General features: G+C 37.1%; 1 protein-coding gene across 13 annotated transcripts in view; it reads right to left on the bottom strand.

Annotated features, from left to right (window-relative positions):
- RXFP1 (relaxin family peptide receptor 1) overlaps positions 1-26,265 on the bottom strand; it is an 86,043-nt gene that overhangs the window by 44,635 nt on the left and 15,143 nt on the right. For 5 of the 13 annotated variants that reach the window (XM_069013578.1, XM_069013583.1, XM_069013579.1 and 2 more), the window contains exon 1: positions 3,135-3,270. In XM_069013578.1, coding sequence (XP_068869679.1) covers positions 3,135-3,183 — 49 coding nt within the window. In that variant the 5' untranslated portion in view covers positions 3,184-3,270. Of the gene's footprint in view, positions 1-3,134; positions 3,271-6,925; positions 7,058-8,427; positions 8,816-10,291; positions 10,504-12,285; positions 12,402-16,337; positions 16,509-16,656; positions 18,022-18,798; positions 18,903-26,265 lie in introns of those variants that run through there. The other 8 variants (XR_011150668.1, XR_011150665.1, XR_011150666.1 and 5 more) reach the window with 8 other exon arrangements.

Here is a 26,265-nt window from a genome sequence, read left to right as displayed (position 1 = left end):
ATTATTACACAATGATTATTTGAGCTTGTGCAAAGGCTGAAGTAATTTCACTTTCCTATTTACAAATTTGGAAGGAATCTTAAAATATGTACAAACTATGTAAACAGGAGCACAATCATAAACTCGCAGTTTTCCAAAGGATTCAGGATTGTCTCTTTCCCACATTTGACAGAAAGCATTTGATATAAAAGATCTTGGCCTTGAAAACAGCTGTCACCTGCATGAAGTTCCAGAACAAGTAATGAGATTCGGATGGCTTAAAGAAATTTTTCCTTGGCATTTTAAAGCGAGGGTAAAGGAAGGAAAAAAAAAAAAAGAGGAGAGAACAGAAAGAGAAGGCAAAGGGAACTGCAGGTACAAGCAGAAATAGGATTGGAAACATCAGGTAGAGGCACAGAGCATAAAGGGTTAAAACAGTGAGAGTTGTAATTGTTTTTCACAAGGAGCCTGCCAAATCCCTTTTGGAACTCCCTTTGAATACTTTTCAATACTAATGTTCTCCTGTTTTGCTTAATAATTGATAAATGAATTGTTTGAGATTCTGTCACTTAGCCAAAGTCCAGGAGGATAAAATAGCTTTTGCCTCAGAAAGGCAATCAAAGGGACGCTAAAGGCACAGCCATGCACTACAGTGGTTGCAGCAATTCCAGCTGTTTGTTTTGCTAAGAGAAAAGATGCAGCAGCAGCCAGTGCAATGCCACCCATACACATGAAGGGACCTGCTAGCTTTGCAAGGGGGGGGACCCACCCAGGCAGAAGTTCATCCTAGCTACACATCCAGCGCTGCCAGTTCCACAGCTGGAGTCTGAATTTACTTTCCTCCATGTTACAATCACTGCTGTTGTGCTGACAAAAAATATGATATAGATACTGCTTTGTTTTCAAAGAAACACTTGGTATTCCACATGGGAAGGTGGTCAGGCAGTTGTCAGTGCGTAAAAAGCTTGATTGCTTGAATTAGTTTGATTATTTAGATTTTGGAGGGAAAGGTTTTCATATATTAAAAAAAGATTTAATGAAGAATCTCAAGGAAGAGAGTAAAATAAAAAAGTGATTGAAGGTATTTTTGTACTGCTTTAGCTGTTGAATAGAGAACGAAATAAACACAGCTTGGATGGACACGGGTAAATCAGACAAGAGTAGTGTTTGTATGATATATATTCCTTGTTCTACTTTTTAAAGAATTAGGAGGATCTGTGCCATTGTAGAAATTAAAAAAACCCAACCAACACACAAAAAAAACCAAACATAAAAACCTCCACAACAAAATGCAGCTGAACTTGTAGCAGTCCACCAAAAAACCCCAAACCAAACATCCAATTTCTAAGGACAGCTATACTTACTCCAGGAATGTTTAATATCAGCTAGCCTAAAGGCTTGAGCAGAGCTTAAGTCTATTGAGCAGATGAAATCAGCCAGCTTGTAGATGTGGTTACAATTCAGCTTGCTGGCTAAAACTCCAAAAGGCAGTGAGGCTGTGAACTGTGCACTGAGCAAGGTGAGATGTGACACTAAAGAGGAACTAATTTTGCTGTAAAACAGAGCTCTAACAGGTGGCAGAGACTCCAGGCATGACTGTGCTTAATCTATGAACTCACTGCTTCTCACTTTAACAAATCTAGACGAGCCATCGCTATATGTGATGAGCCAATGAACATCTAGAAAGGTAATGGCCATCATAACTAGTAGGCCTGTTTTCGTTCACAGTGCTCATCTGCTATCCTGTTTTGCAGTATGCTTTAGTATATTTCAATAGGTTTTATAAACACCATAGCAGAGATTTAACAGCAGAAATTATAACAACAATTTGCATATCTTTTATGAATGTTTCTATGTTTTAATGTTTTGTCATAGAAAGCAGTAGTGTAAAAAGGCTGGATTTGTTGAAAACAATTTTATTCTGCATAACTGGAAGTACTACCTTTAAATATTGAATTATAGCTCACGGAAAATGCAGGTGCATATGAAACCAGACCTTGCTCACAGGTTTGATATGATGTCATTATTGGTGCTTTCTGAATTCCAAATACATTAATATCACTGTTTTTTTCATGCATGCAGCTCACAATTATGTATTCCTCTAAAACATAAAAGAACTGCTTTGAGTTTTTTCACTGATTTAACTGAGTTTTGCAACTAGAAAAATAACTGTGTATGGAGCTCTATTTCCCAAACTCCTAGTGGGGGCAATACCCCTTACAAATTTTATCTTAAGAAGCATTGTATGAACACATGAACCCAGAAAGGTTTCATTTAAAAGCAGGAGAGAGAACAAGCTGTTGCAAAATACAGAAGAAGGTGACAGAATCCAGCCTTTTGCTGCTATAAGTTTAACAAAACTGTTCGTATTATAAGAGTATCTATTTTCATCTATACAATTAATGAAACACTATTTTAGTATTGACAGAACAGAAAGCAATTTATAATAATTACAGCTAAAGAAAATGATAATCATGAGGAACGTTCAACATCAGCATCAGATATATAGATCAGCATCAGCAGCTTCACAGAGACAAGATTTACCAAGTCATAAGAAGCCCTTACAAAGACGGTACTCAAATGAAATGAAGAAAACGCTACTAAAGTAAGCAGAATGTCCAGTGTAACTCCCACCACACTGAAGTGATTTTCATCTGAAGGAAAACTGAAATTTAACTCAGTCTCCCTCTTGCATGCTATACTTCCTATCATGCTGAAAATTCCTATTACCTGAACACAATCTGCCCTTCGAGAGCTACCAATTCTAGTAGCACTTGCACAGTATCACTTCAAACTACTGAACTGAGTCTAAAATGCGGATTTCATGGCACCTGAGATGAGTCAGTTCTGTAGGTATCTTCAATAAATATTTACAGCAAGTATTTATGCAATGTTTGAACTGTTTCTCATATTTAAATTTCAGCTCATAACTATTAATAGTAACTCTCAAGGCATTAAGTGCAAAAACATCTGATCCTGACATGTAGCTAGTAACCTTGAGAGACTGCATTACACTCCGATTCTATTGAAAAATAATTAACATGAAGAAATGTAAAATAACACTGAGGTATCATAGTTTTTAAAAGAAATCTGCTCTTGAAGTTTATCAGCTATCTACAATGTTGAAAACAAGAAAGCAAGCCAGGGACACTTACCCTTGGTACCAATAAGCAAGAACATATAGAAGCAGCAGTTGGGTGTCATATCTGTCCTTCAGCGATTCAGTGAATAAAGTCAGTGAATGTTGTCCTTTGAATTGCACACCAGCCTGAGTGCTGCTCGTACAGTCTGCCTCTGAGAGCCTTCAGCAGTGTGTGAAGCAAGCTCCCTTCTCTCCCTGCCTTCCTCCCTACTCGCCTTTGCTCTAGGTCTCCCTCTCTCCCCCCTCTCTGGCACAGAGGCACATGAAAGTTTCCAGGATCACACTGTCTCCTCAGGCTCTGCCTTACAGAATGGGATTGCTCTGTGGCAGGCAAAGGCTGGGCTGTGTGCATGGACACAGCTCTGCCCCAGGGAAAGCTGCTGCTGCACAAAACACAGACAGGTCCCAAGAACTGTCATCAATAGTCCAATCTTTCTTCCTTCTCATTATTTTTCTTCCTAACATTGCAATGCTGCAAGAGGTCTGAAAAACACAGTTTTATTTAGTCAAATCTGTTTGAAACCAAATGTTTTCTCAAGTTTAGACAAAAACTGGAGATTTTTCAACTAAGGGGAAGTGAAATTTATAAATACAGTCCCTTTGTAGCAATCTAGTGAATCATTGAAATACAGAAAAATGCACAATGTAATTTATTTCCAATATCAGCATGTCACTTCTTTTACACACTAACCACTCTTCATGATTAGTGCCAAGGAAAACAATCTGAAAGAACAAAAAGGGATGTTTGAAAATATAATCTTTATGTGGAAAAGTTTTTTCACAGATTTTTGGCTTACTTGAATGCTTTGAGACATTCCTATCTGCCCCTTGATTTTACTGTCACCAGTAGACCATGGCATTCCACATCACATAAACAGTCATACGGGTAAAATCTGTTTTATGATGTGAAGGCTAACATTTAGCAGCACAGCAAGATATGTTTCAAAGCAAGTTGGTCAGTTGAGGTGAACTCGAGAGGAGTTAAATTTTATGTGGACTCAAAGATTTTCAGACTTTCAATTTTTTTTTTTTTTAATTAAAAAAAAAACTTGTTGGAGTCAACAGCTTGTCAGGATGCCAATGGTCAGAAAGCACTGGTAACCTGTGAGCACCTACATCAGGTACTGAAGGAAAAGAGCTTCCCAGACTAAGGAAATATGTGCACATGTGAACATCCACAAAATGGTGAATTTAGAAAACGAGAAAAATCTCTGTCACAGTCAAAAGCTAAGTCCACATTGTTGCTATGGCAAAGTTGTCTACAAAATAGACATTATGAACCGCCAGTCTCTCGATTTCCAATAGAAAAGAATACAAAACAGAGAGGGGTTTACAAAAAGGTTGTTGTCTATGGAAACCCCAAGAAGTACTTTGACATCTACTACAACAGCACCAGTAACAGGCAATGTACAGGCAAAAATGGATCAAATGGATTAGACACCCATAAAATATTTCTTTTATAAGGTAAGGACTAGCTTTTGAGCATATCAAGTAAGATCACACTTGCTTCAAACAACTGTTTAAGAGTTAATCTAACTCTTACATACTCTAGGGCTAATGCCTGAGCTGAAAACCTCTACCAAGGTGAGAAAATAGAAGAAGAAACTGAACCAAGAAAGGGAAAAATAAGTGAAATATTCTTTCAAGGAAAAGTAAAATAAAAGCTTTACCTCTTCAGTGCAGGGCGAGACAGAACTTACACTCTAAATAAATGATTTTCCTTCTTGTATAGTCTCCTCTGTGGCTTTCTGCTTCTGATCTAGTCATAACTACTTGAGATTTGTAGGAACCATACATGTGTTTGGAGTAGATCCTTTCACCTGATAATGTAATAAATCAAGCAAGCTGCTTCTTCAAAAAGCAGTCTGACCCACTACAAAAGTTCAAGATATTCTACCTCAGAGTAAACAGGGAAAACCCCCAAATGTGGTACATACCACTCACACATATTTTCTGAAGCTCAGCCCCAGTGGGAGTTGTCACTTTTCAGCCTTCCTCTTTTTCAAGGACCTTTAGCAAGGATACTCATTAAAGTTAATTTTGCTGCAAATAAACATTTGCACTATGGAAAATCCACTGAGATCTTCCCTCTTCTAAACTTCTTACACATTCATAATAACACATAAAGAAGCAGCAGCAGTTTCCAGCCCATTCTTTCCGTATAATTATATTGAAATCAAGCAGCTAGAGTTACAAACACACACATTGCTGAACTGTGGAATGCAGAGCAGAAAAAGGAGGAGAGACCAGCTTTTGAAAAATAGCTTTGGCTTACCTTACTCTAATGCATTTTTACTTCTTACTAGAAGAAACATGTCTGTCTATTAGAAAGGCAGTAAGTGTTTCCCTCTTGACTAAAATGTAAAAAGTTATGGTGTGTTGGTGTTTAAGAACTCTTTTCAAGAAAACCATAGGCTTTATATGTTGATTCCTTACACAGCAAAGAAATAACTCATCAGAATTGCATTTTTTTTCAAACAGCTTTGAGAAGACATTGGATTTCATTGGGATCAGTATTTGCTTTTAGCTCTACTTACAGCAATTCTACAATTGAAATTCAGTCTAAAGAGTATCTAAACTGAAGGAACTTAATTGTCAGATCTGTGGGGGACAACCCCCTCCAAACATTCAACAAACATTGTGCCACCAAACCACAAACTAAAAGAATACATTAATGCTTCATTAAATCCAAATAATTTCTGTTTGCTATCAAGAAGAGTCACCTCATGATTCTATCACAAAGTGCTCAAATCAAATTTTGAACTTAGAATTAAATAACTGCAATTATTAGACACTTTAAAATAAGTTGTTAGTGAAGTTCCATCACCTTGTATTCTTTTTTCTATTGTTCACATTAGGTGCTAGGTAGAAGGAACTTCATAGAAATAAGCAAACCATAGCATGCACCACCATTGTAACTTTCATTATTAAAAATAAAGATACACTAAGCTATAGATCTGCTACTATGGAAATAAGTTAGAATTCCTTTTTAGCTGGAAGAAAAAGGTTTACTTATCCACAGGCTGCAGCTATTCTTTCAAAAGTTAACAAATACTGTACACCAAACCGTGGCTCAATGCTACAACTGATAAGCTCCAAGCAAACGCTGTATAGGTGGGACAAAAGTTGTATCTCTAAGTTTTAGCCTACATGAGACTGACACATTCAGTCAGAGTCTACCTGTTGCCATGCTTCTCCAAGTACTGAGTAATATGGATCTCAGATATACTCCTGCTCTTTCCTAAAGCTGGAATTTTCCTTGGTCTAGTTAGGAATGCTTTCAAGGATGCTTTATGTCATGCATCAAATTGAAGACCCATAAGACTATTGCTATGCCAATGATGGTTTTATTACTAAGAATTGCTCAAAGCAAATTTTCAGCTGAAAATGCTGACTAGATTGTCAGCTGTTTTGCTGTTCTAGTGAAACACAAAAAGTGCAGGATGAAGCACTGGAAATAAAACTGGGCCCATGTTGCCATCTGCAGTCATGAAAGATTATGTAGTTCATATTTAGAAGTGACAGCCCAAGGTGACCCTCTTGTTTTCTCAGCCATTTGATGACCAAACTCTAGGTTTTGTATTACAGCAATGTGAATAGCTAATAAGGCTTCAGAACACACCATTTAAAATCTAAATTCTTCATTATGTACATCAATCCTACAGTCCAAAAGATTTAGCTGTGCAAACGAGCATAACTGGCTTAATTATATTTAATTTACACTGCTTTCAAAGCTCAGTCAGTGTACTTTGCAGACAGTACAACTGAGAATAAGACACTCGTATTTTACAGGATAACTCTTACCTTTAGAGGATATATTCCTCATTTAACACCTACATCCAGGTTTCCTGAGTTCAGAGGAGAGCAAACTAAAGGAGCTCTTAAGAGAAGCACAGGAATGTCTAAAGTACAGAAAGATAGAAAAGACCTCATTTACAGGAGCTCTTTCCAAATGTTAAACTGTACTACAGTACCTTTATCTATCTCTCTATCTCATATACTTGTGCCTCAAGTAGTACTGTAAAATTGGACTATTTTTTGATAAAGATTACTTTTCCCATTTCACAATTACAGAGATTTAATAGGATCTACCACCCAAAACCTGAAGAGCCTGGGACACCTGACCTAATGGGCCAGGCTAACTGAGGAGGCACCTGTGCTGTAGGACCTCCTGACTTCTCACTTCCTTCTCCAGTCCCTTTTCATCAGCACAGCTACAACTGAGCTGGGATTACTGGCACTTGCATTTGGAGAAAGGGGAGAGCCATTCCTCTGTTGGAAAAACTACCTGAGCTAGATGTTCTCACCTGGAGGGTTTTACTACAGAAACACAGCAAAAACTTTTTGTTTTACTGCAAATGTGTATCCACCAAGAGTCTCAAGACAGAAATCAGTTCCGCTAAGTTATTTTAAGCTAAAGATATTTTACAAAATTTGGCTCTAGTGACAGCTCCCAGCTGCAGAGTTATCATAACTCCCCTGCTAGGTCTCAGGCTGCATCTTACGGAGGGGAGCAAGGACAAAGAATTTCACTTTTCCACAAGAAAAGAGCAGACAGAAGAGGAGGGATTAGTGGATGACTATTTTTCCCTTACATGTCTTTTCTTTGTAGATGGGACAGTAGATTAGCTGATGACAATGGTGTATAAGCAGCAGTAATTTAGCTCTGAGCTCACTGAAACGCTTTCCTCTCTTCTGCAAAAGTACCCTCTGCCACTGGGTGCTTTGGTGACTCTGTCCAGCTGTCCTGCTACAGCTGGTGTGAAGGAAGGCCACAGTCAGAGCAAATTTGCTCATTGCTTCCCTCATTTTTCCCAGTTTTCTACAGCTGTTTGTTCCAGCTGGGTGTTTTGACTAAATCAAATAAAATCCCACTGGTGTGCCTGACTCAAAGCTGCCGCTAGAATGCAGAAAGGACATTTTTTTAAAAAACAACCAAACATATAAGCCTTGCTAATGGTATCTCTTCCTAACCAGCCATTTCCAGTCTTTTGACTGATTAAAAACATTAACAGCATTTTTATGACTGGGTACTATTACAGGTATGATGTTAATGGCTTTGTTAGGTTATACCATTTGGGAATTATAGTTCTATATGCAGAAATATAGAACTATATGCAATTCCTATAACTATGCAGTTATAGGAACTGCACATGACATCCTGCTTTTTCAATATGACTCTTTCCTAGGTACCTCTGTCTTTCCTATTTGAGGCAGTGCAATTTTTGTTTTACAGCACCCAAGATTCTAGAAGAAAACGCAGACCCTAGTATGAATAGCTGCATATCAAAAGTGCAAAGTTCATAAAATGTTCACGAGGAATTTATTTACATATTTGAACATGAGACGGTACCAAACATATAAACATTGACAATTAAATCATACTTTGATAGAATGTACTCTAAAAAGATATAGTTTATACAGCTTTGAGAATGCAAGGTGTCTAAGTAACTCACCTATGAAACCTTTGTGTTAGACAATTATCAAAGTCAACTTTAAAGTCAGAGAGAAATTCATGTGTGGTAGCAGAATGGCAATACATCTGGGCTGTCTACCACCTGGATTAAGAAATTACCCTCAGTGGACACCAAGAGCCTTCTGAACTGTTTACAGTTTGCTTACTCATCAATGCCTTTACATGTGAACCCACAATGCTCCCTTCAAGGGAAAAGCTGAACTGAGGAAAAATTTAACCTAAAATCAAGAAAAGAACAGCTAATTAGACATGTAGAATAAACATATGTTAAAGTGAACAAAAAAAATCCCCCCCAAAGCAATAAATCGCCCAAAACTCCTAAGAAGTGAGGGGGAAGAGGATGAGAGTTACAGTATAAGGAAGCAGGGCTTATTAAAGGGTAAATATATAAGAAGACACTATCAAAAGTGGGAACCACTGAAGAATGCATTTGAGACATTATGTGTAGGACTATCCAAACCCACAGTTTGCCACTGCACTGTTGTGAAGAAAGTAAATTCTCTAGAATGAACCCAGAATTTATGAAGTAGGTATGGTTTCCAATCCAGTGCCTTTATGTAGTGCCTTAATTTAGAAATCTAATTTTGTATTTCTGAAACAGCCTACAAAAAACAGAACAGAGAGAGCAGAAGAGAACTGTGAAATTCAGAAATCCCAAGGTCACTGCTATATAATTACAAGTGATCAGTGTTATAACATTCTCCTAATGCTGGTAAATATTCAGGAGCTAAATTCACTGGGGCATTAAGTTCTGCTTGGGGTACTATTTAGATTGTTCTTTTACACAGATACACATTGGATGCAAACAGTTACTAAGTATAACATTTATCTGTATCTAATACTGCAGCTTTTGAGAAGTGTAAAATGAAAATTGCTTGACAAAACTAGCAAAGATGTTAGGTTTGGGGACAGCTGATAGCCTGTTGTGAAGGAGCTTATATTAGCAGAGTTCTTTTTATTTAGGTGAGCTTTTCTTCCTTTCCTTCAACTAAACTGGGCATGAAAAAAAAAAATCCATATTTCTATGAGCAGCTTGAACCAAAATGAGAAATTGATTTCAATACTAAGCATGCAGTTCTAAAGCCCTGGGAGTAATACAAGTGGAGAAAACCTTTCCAAAGTAACCACGCAGAATGTATGGTTAAACCATAGGAAGCTATGACCTCCAGGGATTTTTTTCTTACTCTGTTTTCTGATTTTGTTTTGAAACACAGCTGAAATTTACAGGTTTGTAAGACTAAACAACAGTTTTACATTTCAACTAACAATATTTGGTGTTTTCCCCAAGTGTCTGGCTGACTAATACTATAAAAGTCTTTTTTCCCCTTGATGGTATTTATTTCCAATTATCTTGAATTTTCTCATATAATTGAGAATATAAAGTATAATCTTAATGAAGAGTAAGAAAACATCAAAGAATGGATTTGGCCTGGTTTTGTATTTTATTCCAGGATGATTTCTATGTTAATTTTAGGAAATATTTCTGTGATAGGGATAATACAACAAAAATTCTAGACAAGTGCGTGAGCAGCTAGAATTGTAGTGGCATACAGTGTTTTGTGCTCTCTTTCTGGCTGAGTCTGGGACTATTTTTTGTTCAGGAATGCAGCTTCATTAAAAGAAACAGCTCTGTTACCCTCGATCCCTTGTGTACTCTTCACAAACATGAAAGCATTGAATGAAATTTTTCTCACCTGGCTCAAAAGCCTTAAACGTTGGGCTCTGACATGAAAGGAGGCAACACAATCAGTGCTGCTTGGTGCTGACATATGCTCACATTAAAGGAAACAGCAGGGGCCATCATTATGTTCTGTATGGAGTCTGACTCCATTTTGTCCTACAGGTGTGCTCTGAAATTAAGTCTTCAGAGGGCCCAGGCAGATGAATACCTAGTTTCTACATTCTGCTGAAGTAAAGTGAAATAAAAGTTGCAGATAATGAACTATGTCTCCAGTGGCCCGAAAGCAGCAATTTAGCAATGAATTTTACTCCTATAGATGCTCTGGGATTTCAAAAAGCTGGTGCAGTTTTTAGCTTCAGCCTTTATTGCTTGCTTAAAAGATGTGGTGCACGTATAAAGGTTTTGATCTCACACAATTTAATGCTTGTGTTTTGATTATCTACATTCCTAGACATCAGCTTCAATCATCAGGTCTCTGAGGAAAAACAGATTATTAGTTATTATTCCTTTTCTGATTTTGTAATTGCCCAAAATATTAAAACAAATAAATAGGAACTGATGGGTAGAATTCTAAGAAGAAACAATCATTGTATTTCTCATGCTTTATCCAGGCATCATTTAGATGTCTAGTAGTATTGTCTTCCTCTTGGTCTCTATTTCTCTATAAATAGATAAAGCCTTTGAATTTTCTGTTATAAAAGATGAATTAATAACTTGTGCTGAAGTAGCTTTAGCTTAAATAGTTGCATTCCAATAATACAGAGTATAATCCAAAACCCCAAGGCAGAAGGCATTCTACATGCAGACCATCCGCTAGAGGTACTCTGGTGTCCTTCCAGAACAAGCTGGGAAATTTGTACCTTTTTAAAGAAGTATTTGTAACCTGCAATCTAAACCCATGGTGGGATCCATGCAAACATCATCACCTGGTTTTGAAATCAGACAGCCAGATTTTAATACTGCTGCAACCAACAACAGTTACACTTTGAGCTATCTGCTCATTCTCTTTCTGTAGAGTCCCTTTGACAAGTGTTGCAGATCAAATCCTTCTTAGGACATCTCATCATCAAGCAAGATATGTCTGAGTAATTTTTACTGAAAATAAGCAAGTCACAAGATTTTTCTCAGAGGTTTTCTTCGTGGCCCGATCATGGAAAGTCATGGAAAACCAAGGTGAGGCAGGCAATTCTCCAAAAATTTCTGATTTTTTTTTTTGTTTTGCTTTAAATTAATTTGATGTTTCTTTTGGCATAAGATTCCCATTTTGGTCATGTGGTTTTAGCTGTGTGTATTACCACACACACTTTAAAAATGTTGCATTTTGGCTGCAATGGTGCACAAATTTTTCCTTTGGGGCGAATTCTCCTCTCCTGTTTATTTCCTCATGAGATGAAATAAAAAATATCACAAAGTCCTTTGAAAAGCTGCCACCTCGAGGCAGTCATTATTCCCTGCATGCTTATTGCATGTACACGATTTTTATTTCTTCTTTATAGCATGTGGTTTAACAAACCCCAAAACGGTCTGAAACTTTTGACATGTTTGGACAAAATACAGCTGCGGAAAAGCTTTGGCTCGAAAAGCTGCTGCAGTATAAAAAAAGCAAAAATAGCAGGCTTCAAAAAGCAGACTTCATAAATCAGAGGTTTCATAGGTGAAGTCTTCTGGGATACTGATCTAAAATAACCCTGAGGAAATCTGGCAGCTCCTTAGCAGTGCAGTATTTAGAATAAAAGTGTAAACAGAACTATTCTGGGGGGAAGAAAGGCAGAGTAATGAAGAAAACAGATAGGTTTAACCAGTAGTTTTTAATTCCTAGTGCAGGAAAGAACCATACTGCAAATTCGAATTAAACCAGATCATTGAAGATGATCTATACCTATAAAGGTATAGATCAGGCATGCTGGCCAAAATCAAATAACCAAAGGACAAAACCAAGATGCAGCTAGAGAGGGACATCAAGAGGAACAATAAATTGTTGGACACATAACTTAAAAGAAAGGATACAGTTGGGGCTGTGCCTACCTTTACATGTCTTGTGAAGGCTCTTTCCTGGAATTGCATTTAAGAGTTTTTAATACTCTTTATCTGGATGTTTTCACTCCAAAGTTCAAGCTGATCATCTGGCCAACATAAGAGCAACAAATAGAGGCAAGTAGGTAAAGAACATTTTGGGGTACATGTAAACAAGTCTAACATCTTTCTACGTCTCTGGCCCCAGGGTGCCTTGAACAGATATCTGGCTAAGTCAATTACAGAGTTTAATGATTGTCTTTGCACACAGTCAGGTTCATGAACACTTGACCTACTTTCCTAACAGTTTCTATAAATTTAAATTAGTGAAAAGGGAAGTTAAAAACCAGGAAAAAATGCTGAGAACATGCTAAAATATAATATAAAATCTTTAGTGAGTTACTCGCTCTACTTTCTCAAAATAGAGTTCAAAATGTAACTTGATTATAGTTCATAAGCACTTTCCTGCAGTTACTTCTGCTGAGTTCTAATGGGATATTTAATATAGCAGAGAAAGATGTAATATGAAACAGCAGTGAAGAGCTGAAAGCCAGATAAGCACAAATAAGAAATAATGCATGACTTCCTAATAGTGGGGGTAGTTAGTCAGTAGAATAAATGACCACAGGAAACACTATATAAACTATGCTTTACACATATATAGTTTGGGCTCATTTGGGGAAAATTTCTGCAGAAATATGTGTGCCATATTCCCTCTTCCATACAGCTATTGCTTTCAGACTTAAAACTTGTAAAATGCTTCTCATTTATCCACATGGCCAAAGATGACATAAGTACACTTTCCATTTGGAACCATGACAGCACACAGAAGCCCTAGGTTACATTTCAGAACAGAGAATATGTATTTATTACTTATTGCCTGATCAGAATTTGAGTACCTTACAGCTAAGACATGCATACTTTATTTGGATTATAATGAGTTTATAAAAGCCAGAAATGTCATTTGTCATGTAAACATATACAGTTTGTGGCATGACAAACACTGTAATGCAGAATCATGTTCATCCACAGATTCTGTGTAGATGACACTGAGAGTTCGGGAAAACTCTGCTCCTTTATTTTAAAGATTGAAAACATCATAATACTCCCCCAAAATCATCATATTTTTTCAGTGTGAAATTTTAAAGTCCTTTTCATCAAAAGTCCCACTCAGTACATGAAACTGCAAGCTAAAGTTTAGCACAGCCCACATAGCAACTTAGTGGGTATTGCTACTCAATAGTTCAAAAGTTGTCAATAAAAAGTGTGAACAAGAGATGAAGAAAAGATAGGGGCATCTTCAGCTGTGAATGTGTAATATATTTAGAACCAGCAGGCAAGGCTGGTGTAAAAATAGAACAAACAAGTTTAATCAAGTCACAATAGAGCTATTGAAAGTTTGCTTAGAAGCAGAATTTGCCACAATAAGAGCTCTGATAATGCCTATTAACCAGACCACTGAGGCAGCAAGAAGTCTTTTTTCCCTTGCATATACCTCAAGGACTTAAATATAAAGGTTGTGCTCTGACAACATGATGAAGGGATTACTGAGCACTAGCAGAGGCAAAGCTTGTGACTTCGTGGGAGTGGTTCCTTCCCTTGGAAACAGTCAACAAACCCTGTTTGTTTCAGCAAAGCTGAGGTGTATTGCAGCTGTTCTTAAGATGAACCAGGGGCAATGGTCAGATCAGTCAGGTTTTGTTTTTCCTCTTAATTCAAAGTTTTGAGAATGAAACCAAAGGAAGTCCAAGTCAAGCAGTACTTATTTCACTGGTTTTATGTTTGGGTTTTTTTTCTCCCCACTTTGACAGGTGCTCTTTGCAAAATATTTAATTCCTTTGTAAGTTGGCAAGGCAATTTTTACTTGAATGCTGCACTAACAATTGTCAGCAGGTTTGAAAAACCTTTATGCAAATAGAAGAACTAATTTACTTGTATTTGGTGCTGTACAAATACCTTTATAAATGCTTAACTACCTACAAGGGATATTGCAGACTTCCATTCTAGTTGTGGTGCACTACTCTTATCCCTGTTTAAAACCATTAGTATTTCCTTGGAACACAGATCAAGAACTACATATAGAAGAAACATTAATGCTTTTCTGTTAACCTCCACATTTTAATTGTGTTGAGATTCCACTTTTGTGTATAGTTAAAAAATCCCAGGAAATCTTGGCGTTTTAGATGTGCTTTTCATAAATCCATATATTGGTAAATGGAAAATTTGAATATAATTGCTAGTTGCAACCTCTCTTTCCATTTATTTGAAGGCTACAGTTTTGTCAAAACACTGCTTTACTCTAATAAGCAGTTTCAAATGATCAATGCAAGCCAATTAAATGTGACTCTACATTTCTAGACAACAAGCAGAGAGTTACATTTAAATTGAAATTTTATTCAGCAAGGACACAAGCCCCTCTTCCACGTGGCCTATAAAATTAACTGGGTACAATATGCCCCATGCAGATTGGCAGTTCCCTCTCTGTAGGAGCACAAAAAAATACAATCAGCAGGTACTTTGAAAGCTCCAAAGTGTGTCAGTACAATGTACTTTGCCATATTTCAAGATCGGCAAAACTGCACATGACATAGGAGCTGATCATTCAAAATCTCCCCATGTGGTGTGGCCAGTGATTATGTGCTGCATCTCCCATTTCCTCTGCCACCCTGAGACTCACTTATGATTAGAACGAGGACGCTGAGGAAGCTGCAGCATGCCACAGGTACAGGGAAAACCTTTGCGTGCTGTTTCCTCAGGCTCCTGCTGCTGTGTGCTGTCCAGTGGTTTTCACAAGAGCACATGGACTTCCCATGGCATCTGCACAAAGCTGCTCCCAAATGCATTTGTTGGTCCTGTTAGAAGGGGTGTGGAGTAAGCTGATGTGTGCCACCTTAAACAGACCCAGGCCTTCCCCTCACAGCAGGGGTGTAAATACAAGTGCAGCAGTGCAGCAGACCTGGGCATGATTCTGAGACTGCTAAGCCTCATGTGGTTTCCTAATGGGGTTTGTGTTGTGGGCCACAGATGGTGAGCAACTATTCCTAATTTGTGAGATGATGGGGCAGCCATTAGGCTTGCCCTGATAAAGAAATGCCAGTTTATACATGGAGTTGAAGTAGAAATCCCTACTTTCAGCATTGCTTCATATACTTAATGTCAGCATCTTTGCTCTCTATTCAGTTGGTAAATTCCCCAAACAACAGTCATAAAAACCTGGGCTGCTCTCACATGACACTTCTAAAGAGATGTCAGGCTTTGTCACAAAAACTCTGCTGAACAGCAATGCCTATGAAGCTCATATGTGAGCCTCCCATAGCTTCTTGACTAAGGCCACAAGGGATGCTCAATTGCTCTGTAATGATTCAGAGAGCAATACCTAGAGGGGCTCCTTTCACTAGGGCAGAGACAACAGGTGAAACCAAGTCACATAATCCTTACTGGCCTCTAAATCAATTTTTTTTTCCTGAGAGTTAAGAGGTTGGATCAATTTAGATGTTTCATCCAGGCAATTTGATTAGACAACAAATATAGCTGAGCTAAAAAATGTGGGTAGCAGGCTTCCTAGTGTCCCTGATTACTCATGTATAGAAACTATGAAAAGACTATTTCTTTGTACTGCCTTGTATCACCAGCTCCTTCTCCCTCAAAAAACCCCAACCCAACCAACCAAAAAAAAAAAAAACCCAACAAACCCCACAAAAAACCCCAAAAAATCCCCCAAAAACCAACCTCCCCTCCAAAAAATCAACCGAACAAAAAAAGCCAAACAAAGCAAATTAATGAAATAGAAAAAGCTAATTCATACATTCCAGCTTTAGGCACCTAATCCAGATGTCTGTAATAAGAACTTAATGTTCCTGTGTTTCCAGTGAAATTTACGAGGATTATTCTAAATTTCTTCATTCTATTGGAAAGCAGTACTGACTAATAGGGAGCTGTGATAGGATACTTGCAGTTAGCTTCTATATATGCACTCCCAGAAGTTCTGAACTGCCATTATAAAATGCTGGAGACTGCTGAAGACTGATGTTTACATTTTTACTCACAGTCACCAAATATTCTTGATAAGACCATATTTTAAGTCTGCCAGACTGCTTTCAGTTTGGCTCGAGTTAATCTGTTTGATGAAAACAACCATTTCAGCATTCCTGTGATGTTTCTTCTTTTTTGTGTCTCTCCACTTATGGCCTCCTTTATTACATGCCACATGTATTCTCCTGAAGAAAGAATTGCAGTTTAGAAAGTATTTCAGTCTCCTTGTGTTGGAAATTATACACAGGTAGCCCAGAGCTACCTTTAAATCAAGTATATTGCTTAAAAAAAGATCAACTGAGTTAACATTGAAGTTATTTTCTAAGTATATGTTGAGTAGTATAACTTATTAACATTTAGGTTTTAAAATATTTGGGTGCACGTGATTACTTTAACAGCAAGTAATAAAACAAGATAAGAGTAACAATGCATTAGTTTATATATTCTTTTAAACACTGATTGGTTTCTGGGGACATATAACTTCACCTGCTTCCAACTGAATCATTTTCTAATTGCACCTGTGTGTTTTCATCTCCACAGTGAGAAGTCTGCAGTAAGTACATTTTTAAAAAAAGCATGATAAAGAATATTCAAGTTTATACAGTTCACTTAAGTACTACACTTTGATAAAAGCAGCATGGAATTTTTATTTAATACTGTTCCCCAGAATTGTTTGTATTTGAAATATCTGATTCTTCTTTAGACTCAGTAGCAGTTAAGAGTGAGAGAAGCACATGCTTGTTTACTCTGCTATCTGCAGCTATACATGATATATGGCATTGTATGCAATTATACTTTTTCCATTTTCCCACTTTTCCCATTGCATTCCTAGCTGTTAGCCATGGTAGCTACATTACAAATAAAAAATGTTGGATAAAATAGCAGATATGCAATATAACTCATGGAGGAAAAATGCTATCCTCAGAGTTTATCTGAAGTTTGTTCAACATCAAAATACCACTTGCCAGTGCATTCATTAAGCTGTTGTAGTTACACTAGTCCTAGGGAATGTCAAGATAAATTTTTAAAGAGTGATCACATTGTGTTCTTATTTATTTCTTGCACAGGTTTATGTACACAGACTTATTGGAATGTTCATGGCTGATTACACACACAGACTAATGGTGAAAACTTCCTTTCTTTTTGCTGGGGGGACGAGGGGTGCACAGGAAACCCACAAGGGAAAACGAAAAGAGGAAGGGAAAGCTGCCCAGTGGCTATCTGGGGAGAGAAGCAGCAGAGCCTCCCTGGCAATGTCCCCATGGGGTGGCCTCTGCAGTTGTGACACATGTCACCACACTGTACTTTTCACACAGTGACTGCACAGTCTCTGCCAAGACCCATTCAAGGCAGGTGCAGGTGTTTTAGGCTAGTTTGTTGTTCAGTTTCTTGTTGGCTCCCTCTATAGAAATTAAGAGTAGGAAATAGGGAAAAAAAGGAGTAACTCTCACTGGTGGCAATTGCTTCCCTAAGGACCCACCACAGAAATTATTATAGCTTTCTTGAAATTATTTTGGGGTCTGCAGGTGAAAAATATCATGAGCTGCTCTGACTTAGCTGAAGAAATTTTTGAGTTAAACAGTTTCAGTGAGTTCCCCAGAGATCTGATTTATTTTAAAAATTTTTCTTCCTTTTGTAGAACGCAGTTTCAGTACAAGCGATCAATGAATGAAGATCACATCTTGTGCAATACTTTTCCTGAGGGGGAAAGTTATATAATTACGACTTTGATCCTACAATCAGATTTGGCAGCATGAAATTCTAGCTAGCACACAGACAGGCAACAATAAAAAACCGTAGAACTGGAAAATAGATTTGTTTTGGACTCTTCTTTAAACAGCACAGCACTCTCCTGCATGGACATTTTCATCAGCCAATTCATTCTAAGACTGAAGAAAAACCATCAAGAAAAGTCACTCTGTCATCTGTCTTTCAGTATGCTGGACAGTCAGCATTGGTGGAGATGGACCATCAGTGTTTATTGATCATTCTTCCAGATGTAATAGACCAAGATTTAAATAGTTAAATATATTTTAGTTCTGGCAGAGGTGTGAGATACTTTGATTTTGTTTTGCTTCCTTTCTAGAATATACCAATTCCAATATTAAGAGCAGTTAATGAAATTTCCTTTTGTTTAATATTCTTTTTAAATGTGACATAATGTAAATTATCCTAAGGAAGCAAAAAAAGACTCCTTGGTATAGGAATTTCAGAGATCAGTTTTGTGAACTCAGGGAACATTGATTTTTATTGCATTATTTCAACAGTAAGATAGCAAGTGTGTTGTCATGATGTACAAGACTAATTGAAAATAGTGCCCACACCACTCTAATTTTATTACCATCTCAAGAAAGAGATGGTGCTCTTCTTCTTCTTTTTCCTTTTATTTTTACTTATATCTGGCTTTCCCACAGAATCTTCTTTTCTTACCTTTGCAAATTCTATAGATTTTCTTAGTGATCAAAATCAACTCACCATGACTCAATCTTGATGTCTTTGATTCAAGTCCTTTACTGTGATCCAGCTGCTGGGTTTAGTGGTAGTAGCTTCAATTGCACCCCATGACTACTCTGTTTACCCTAATGAAAGTGAGGGGGTAAAAAAGAAAGCATTTTAAGATTGTTTCAGGATTTGAGCATTTGTCTGCTGAAAATCTTCCTGTACTCGCGCTGTTTTTAATAGGGAATGACAAAATATTTAGCTGTTTCATAAATGCAGAATACCATGTGTCTCAGCCTGTTACTGCAACAAAACTGCTGACAATATGGTTTATGAAAAACTTCACTGAATTGCTAGCAACAAAAAGATTCAGCATCCATGCTGAATACTAATCACTTTTAAAATGCAAGCAATTTAATTTTCACAAGATAGCTGATATAAATATCTCTCTTACACCAATTGACAAATAATCTGAGGAAAATGTAATTTACTGCAATTGATCATCCAAATGAATACAAAAAATATTTTTCTTTGGCTTTACTTGAAATTCACTAATAATCCTATTCCTTTTTCATTCTTAAAATTTTCAATACTTGTGATAGGGTGGAATGGGTATTAAAAACTCTATCTCTTATTTGTATTATAAGTTTGAGTAGTGGTGCACGTCATTAGCCAAACTTAGCATTTCTTTAGTCTGGGCAGTGAGGTTAACACCTAGAAAAAAACCCCACCTCCATTAAGTGTTGTTTACATATTTTTACGATTACCAAGATTTAAAATAAAGACAGTTTTCTTGTGCTTAGTTAAAAGTGAAAGTTAAATAGCACCAACTTGACATGCAAGTGATGAAATTATCTCAGACCATGGAGGAAACATGAAACCAAGGGTAAAAATCCCAGATCCATGCAGTCTTCAATTCAAATTTAAAGGGCCATTAAAATGCAAAGCCTTTTAAAACCACTTCCTGCACAAATTTTTTGTACATGAACATGTAAAGCCATTGGAAAAGAATAATTCTATTTGCAACTCTTACAGGAAAACGTCTGAAGGAAACCATTTTCTGATCAGTATTTCCTTCAGTGTGGCCCTGGCGTTCCTTGCAATAAGATTTCCCTTGTCCTTTCTGGACAAATACTGCTTCAAAGCCCTGACAGTTCATATCACTTAGTGGCTATCTTGCAGTTTTAGATCTTTAATAACTGTTTAATGTACAGTGTCTGACATCAGAATGTACTTTAAACAGAATAACTTCCAGTAATAGAGGTAATTAAAATGAAAGATCATGAACCAGGAATATTGAACATCTGATAATTGCACACTTTAGATCTAACATTATTCAGACAAAGTAGTTATGTTAATTTTGATTAACTTTCCTTTGACTGATATGCAAATAAGGCCCATTGCTTTGAAAAGTGTTTTATTTCACCTCTAGTAGGCAGCTTCTGTTATCACCTAACGTTTTAGGGAGTAATGCAAGTACTTCCTCAAGCAGTCTGTTCCTGTAACATTACTCAGCCACAATAGGCTGAAAATGGGGAGTACTCACATGGGTCCTTAGTAAAACTGTGCTTGTTGCTCTCACGGTGGAAAGTAGCAGTTATTTCTGATGAAGTTAAGAAGACCAATCTCCCACTCTCCTCCCTAAAACCTTTCATGATCTGCACAGGAGAACAGGAGCTAACATGCATTTTGCAGGACAGCCACTGGGATCAGTGAATAAAAATACCAGCCTCAAAGCCTTGTGCTTATGGCTGATAGCCACATCAACTGTTTTCCTACCATCTGCTTAGGGAAATAGAAAATTCAAGCTCTGTGTGAGAATCCTGTTCAAAGTTACTCAAATTTATGTTTTGCTACCCAAATTTACTGAGTGTAGAACTTAAATCCTTCTGGCTATATGAGGCACCTAATAACGTAATACAGTTTATGTGTAAGTATTTAGAATAAAAGCATACATTTTCCAGAGGGATAATTTTTCACGCACACTTACACAGTAGCACAAACAGATGTTTGTGATAGCCCCAGAGGCAGCTATCAAATCCACATTTATTATTTATTTAGTTGAGGTGTTGCTGTTTCCTTCAGTTTACTGGTGAATAGCAGTGCTGACTATCCCTTCCAGAAGACAGCATTTTGGCCTATTAAAAGAATGGTCAGAATTATCCCAAATTAGTAATTTTTTAAGGCAAGAATATGTCTGTTCTATGCATGTAGACTGACTAATTTTGTTTGCAATCAACTTAGCTTAGTAGTGTATGAAACATTGGCAGTTAGAAAGGGCTCATAACTCAGTACCTAAATATGTCTTTAGAGGGAAAGAAGAAAAGATTGATTCCCTATATTCTGACTCAGGCATGGGCCAGTATGCATACAGAAAGTATATGATCAAAGCTTGTTATGATAACTGATGCACAGAAAGAATTCTGGTTTGAATATGTGAACTACCCATCTCTATGTTAGCCATGTCCTTGGCTTGCCAGATTTCACTTACAATTTCACATACATAAAGGCAAAGGAGGTGAAAGTCTCTGATTTACACAGGAATTTAAGTTTCAGATACTCCCTTAAATCATTTCATGGAAGTAGTGTATAAAAAATATACTGATCCCCAGTGCTATGGAATGTGTTAATATGTCATTAAAAGCAAAGAGAACAAAAATACAGTCCAACAATTTGGCAAGTCAGACATGCAAAGCTCTTCTTGAATGGGTATTTTTTATCCTTCCCCTTATAACTTTTCCACTAAACCATTCATTGATTTTTCAGTCCCCGAAGTTTATCTTATAATTAACATGAAGTTTTGCCAGGAGCAATAATGCTCCTTTCTCTTGCTCATCCAAGAAATTCCATTTAAAATCTCTGAAATTTTTCCAACTCAATCAAGGGACTGAAATCAGAGAAGATAGAAACCTTGTCCTTTCCATTCTCCTCTGAATTTCTAGCTACCTGCCAAAAGGTTCTTGCACTCAGGAACATCATTTGATGTTGCTCATAAGTCTTCTCTTTTTTCCTTCTGGGACACACCATCATTTTCAGAGCATATTAACACCTCTTAATTACCTCAAACTTCCCCTTAGACAATGAAATCCCATTCTCAATTACTATAAGCATAGCTAATAAGATTAGCTTACACAGACACCTTTTCCTATTTTTTTGCAGCTTGCTCCATCTTTCTCTTTCCATAGTATTTCCTGTGATAACAGATTTGTTTTCTGTTTCCTTGTCACCTGCACAAGTGGAGTGACATCTTGTGAGTCCTTAGCTGAACAGGACTCATCTTTGATTTCAGTGATGTCTCTGTCTACCCCACCAGCCATGTAGAAAGTATCTTTCAGGCAAGGATGCTTCTCCATCTACAATAAGCCTTGCAAAGCTTAAAATTTTCAAACCTGCTATCTTCCCCTTCTCCTTTGTTCATAGAGCCAGAGAAAAAAGACAGAAAGTGCTCTAAAGCTGGGATGATGCAGTTCATAGTTCAGCAACTGAAAAAGGCAAAAAATCCATTAAAAAAAGGCTTGTGCATTAAAATGACCAGAGACTCTCAGTTGTGGTAATTTATTATAATGATGGTCAGGTGTCTGTATGAGTCTGTGAACAAAGAAATCTTAGTGGGATATTCATCCTAATGGTCTCTGCAAGGTGTGCTGATAATAATTTGAATGTCATTTAGCAATTACAACTCTTTCATTTTTTTAATAAAATACAGATAGTGGTTGTAGGCGATGAAGACTTCTGGTATATGCAGATAGTTGTGCTTTATGCTTTATTTTGGTGCTACAGGGAACAGAATAGCCAGAACCTCAGCTAGAAATATTCAAGCACATTCAAGGCATTCTTGGAATGAAAGATTCATCTGAATGAACTCATCTGACTCTGGGGAAAATGTATAATCATATTTTGTAGAATTAAATTATAACCTCACAGATTGCTACATTACGGTTAGGACATAAAAGTTATAACATTTTTCTCTCCCAGTACTCAATTTCTTTCAGACTCTGAATCTAGCCTGACTGACTGCACTTAACAGCATGTCTCTGCTAACAAAGATGAAGAGTTGCAACAAACATTTATCTGAAAATATTTTTACATAATGCATATTCTAATGTTTACTTGGTTCCTTATGTCCTGAGTTCTTCAAATAATATAGAACTGTTCACATGTTTCAAGCCAGACAGATACTCCAATATGAAGGGCTGTGCATAATAGTATAGTTTGAGGTCATAAAACAATGTCATGAAAATGCACTTATTGCACCATCTGTCTGCATACCCAATGCTAATATAATATTCTTTGTTAGCATATATTTAATTATATAATTCATTAAACTTTACTATAAGAAATAATATAAGCAACTCTCATCCTTTTTATTCATCAACTCCCCCAAAGCAGGCTTCAGGTCACATAGTGGCTCTATGCAAGGTGGGCTTTGAAGATAACTATTTAATTTTCTCTTCCTTTTCTCTTGACCCCATTGAAATATGGGAAAGCTTAGCCTTAAAAACTGTGTAGCTCAGCAGCTGCATGTTAACACAATGTTTTGAAATATGGTATCACACCAGTACAGTAAGAATAAATGTATTTAGAATCTATACTTTTTGACACTCCTGCCCCCCAAATATGGAATGTTAAATGTGGGACTTATGCATGCAAAAACAAATACTCACTCCAAAATTCATCCTAGTTCTCAAGGTGAAATATAAAATCACTCTCTAACAAATTGTCTTGCTGTTTTTTGGGTGTCTAGGGGTACAGGACACTTAGCAGAGGGGCCAGAATATTATTGAACTATTCTCAGAAGATATTGACCTTCTGTAACACCTACTTTATATTCTCAGAAGGAATGGAAACTAATGAGGAGGTATGAAATTGTGGTCTCCGTAAATAAATCCTTCTGCTGTGTCTGTTTGCTGTGCAATTGCAAACCTTAAAAAGCACGAGGAGAAGGGAGGGAGTGAGCAAAAAGAGCAGGCATGGCTGCCATTTGGCCAGCTTGCAATTTATAATGTCAGCAGCTAAGCTTTGAACACACCATTGGCACTGACACGGTACATAAGACTTGTCTCCTATTCCCTTCTTAATATTACCTCTCAGAGCCCAACAGCCAGAAGTTAATAATAGGTTAACAAAATGGTTTCTAGATAAAGACTTGTGCCTGCCTTGCATGCACAAGGTATCTAGTGAGCAATGTGGCTATTTATTATAATTCTATGCTTTGAATAAAGTATTCGTTTCTCATGAGTGATTAATTTTCCCTTTATTCCGCTCTGACTCCCAAACACCACATCACAGACTGTTCTTCTTACCTCTCTTATAGTTCTCAGAGTATTTATAGCAGTGGTACACTTTACCATTGAAACTTGAAACCTGTTTTTCCTTCCCATCTCCTCTTTTCCTGATTCCACTCCCTTAGATTTTAATCCCTTTTTCTTCTTCCTGTAGCCCTCCCCCAGATTTTTACCAGTGCCTACATATTCTCCTCTGTTTCCCCTTTTCCCATGTTGTCTTGCTTTTATGTGCCTGCCTTTCTTATATTTTTCTTCCCCTTGTTTCCCTTTACCCTGTGGAGGAGCTTGTATTATCACACAGAAAACAAAGCTGCCAGAGCCATCCCAAAGTCTGCAAGATCTTGGGCTCTGAACTGTCTCAGAAAAGCTTCACAGCCTGTGTTCTCCCCTCCTCTGGGACATATCCCTAGAGTTATACGAGATGAATAGTCAATTTATAAGTGGATATAAGCTGCATGTTAAATTATAATGGGATTTTAAGATGAAGATGAGAGTAAAAAAAGTAAAGAAGCAAATAAAATATCTGGAAGTTCCTAAAAGCAACTTTAGCCTAGAGTTTTAAAAGAAAATCAAACACATATTTAGTACTGAACAAACTAGTAGTTGCCATTTCCAGTATGAAACTCCCAGGTTTTATGTTGATTTTATGAAAGGCTTTTCTGTCAGAAAACAACATTACATACCATCACTAGATTTTTTTTTTTTTTAATAGCACTGATAACTTATTTTGTACCAAGGCTTTGTGCAAAAAAAAAGTCACAGCAGAGAGCAGCTCCCATCAGCTTCAGATCTCTGCTGTCTTTTTTTTTTCCTTCAAGTCTTTCCTTCTAGGTTTTCTTTTGATCTGTAGTATTATAGCAGTATTTCAAAGGGAAATTAGTGAAAAACCACTACCTTATACAAGACGTAAGGCTGGAGGGGACATGGAGTTTTGTGCAGTTGATTTTTTTTGGTTGTTACCACTTAACAGTGCCCTCTTTGGATTGCTTATACAGGATAACAATATATAATGGAATAGTTAACAGAGATAAATGGTATGCATATGCAAATAACATTATAAAAAGGAATGCAGGAGCAGTAGCCAGTTGGCAATAGCCACATTCAAACATTAAGCTCTTCAGACTGCTTCTTAGTATTGTCAGAAGAAATACAATAGCAAAATATTTTAAAATGGTATAAAAAACCAGAAGTGACTTTTCTAAAGTTGGTCTTTAACCACAGAACATGATTTTTTCTTTCCTTCAGTGTCTTAGTGGAAGGGGTTGATCCTTAATGTCCTTTCCAAGTCAAACCACACTATAACTTTTTGATACTCCTTCTGACTTTCATGAGATTTTGAGATAATGAACAGAGGCTGACTGACTTTAATTTGCTTTTGGCATTCCCTATCTATGAATGAAAATATTTGCCCAAGAATCCTCTCATGAAATTTCACCAAAACCTGAAAGTGAAGGGAAGCTGCCTTCATGGCTCAGTACCCAAAGTAGCAGTACTGTTACAGACGCTGTTGAAATAGGCATGTGCTAATAATTCTGTAGATGTGAACTCTTTGGGAGCTGTTCTATTCAGAGTAGGAGAATGCTATTCTGACTGTCAGAGAAGACATACCATTTGGCATCTGACTACAAAATGAAAAGGCATTGAATAGGACAAAACAGAAGGCAGTGTCTTGGTGACAGCAAAAATAAGCTAATAGTCCCTTACTACATCAAAGTTCTTTAAAGGTACTTTTGATAAATGGATGATTTTTCATTCTCAGGTTTTCTAGAACATATATCTCAGGTATATATGACCTCATTTTTAAAAAGTAGCACTTAGGTGCAAAGAATGTTTCTTCACATTACTGCAATGCAGATGCATTTGTAGGATTGCCAGGATACTGCAGGTCTAGTCTTAGAAGGAGTTCTGACTGAATCAGGTCAGCTAGCATCTTTGTGACATCCCAGAATAAAGTGAATTTGAAAAGTTAAGGTGAGTATGGCAGAGGGATCTCTTTTATATATTTTTAAAGTGTAACCTGAATATTCAGATATAATCAAGATCATACATAAGCTACTGCATGAAGTTCTAACAAAGATTTTCCAAACACGCTTTCCTGGATGAGCACACAGAAATAAAGTATGCTTTGTCTTCTCTTTTTGAAGTCCAATATTCACCTACATGTTGCAAAAGCACAAAAATGTCCCTCCACACCCACTAAATCATGCTGCTAACACTG

Source organism: Aphelocoma coerulescens, chromosome 4 (assembly GCF_041296385.1).
Source record: "Aphelocoma coerulescens isolate FSJ_1873_10779 chromosome 4, UR_Acoe_1.0, whole genome shotgun sequence".
Classification (NCBI taxonomy): Eukaryota; Metazoa; Chordata; class Aves; order Passeriformes; family Corvidae; genus Aphelocoma; species Aphelocoma coerulescens.
The sequence above is the reverse complement of the archived record's forward strand: the minus strand, read 5'-3'. Positions and strand labels throughout refer to the sequence as shown.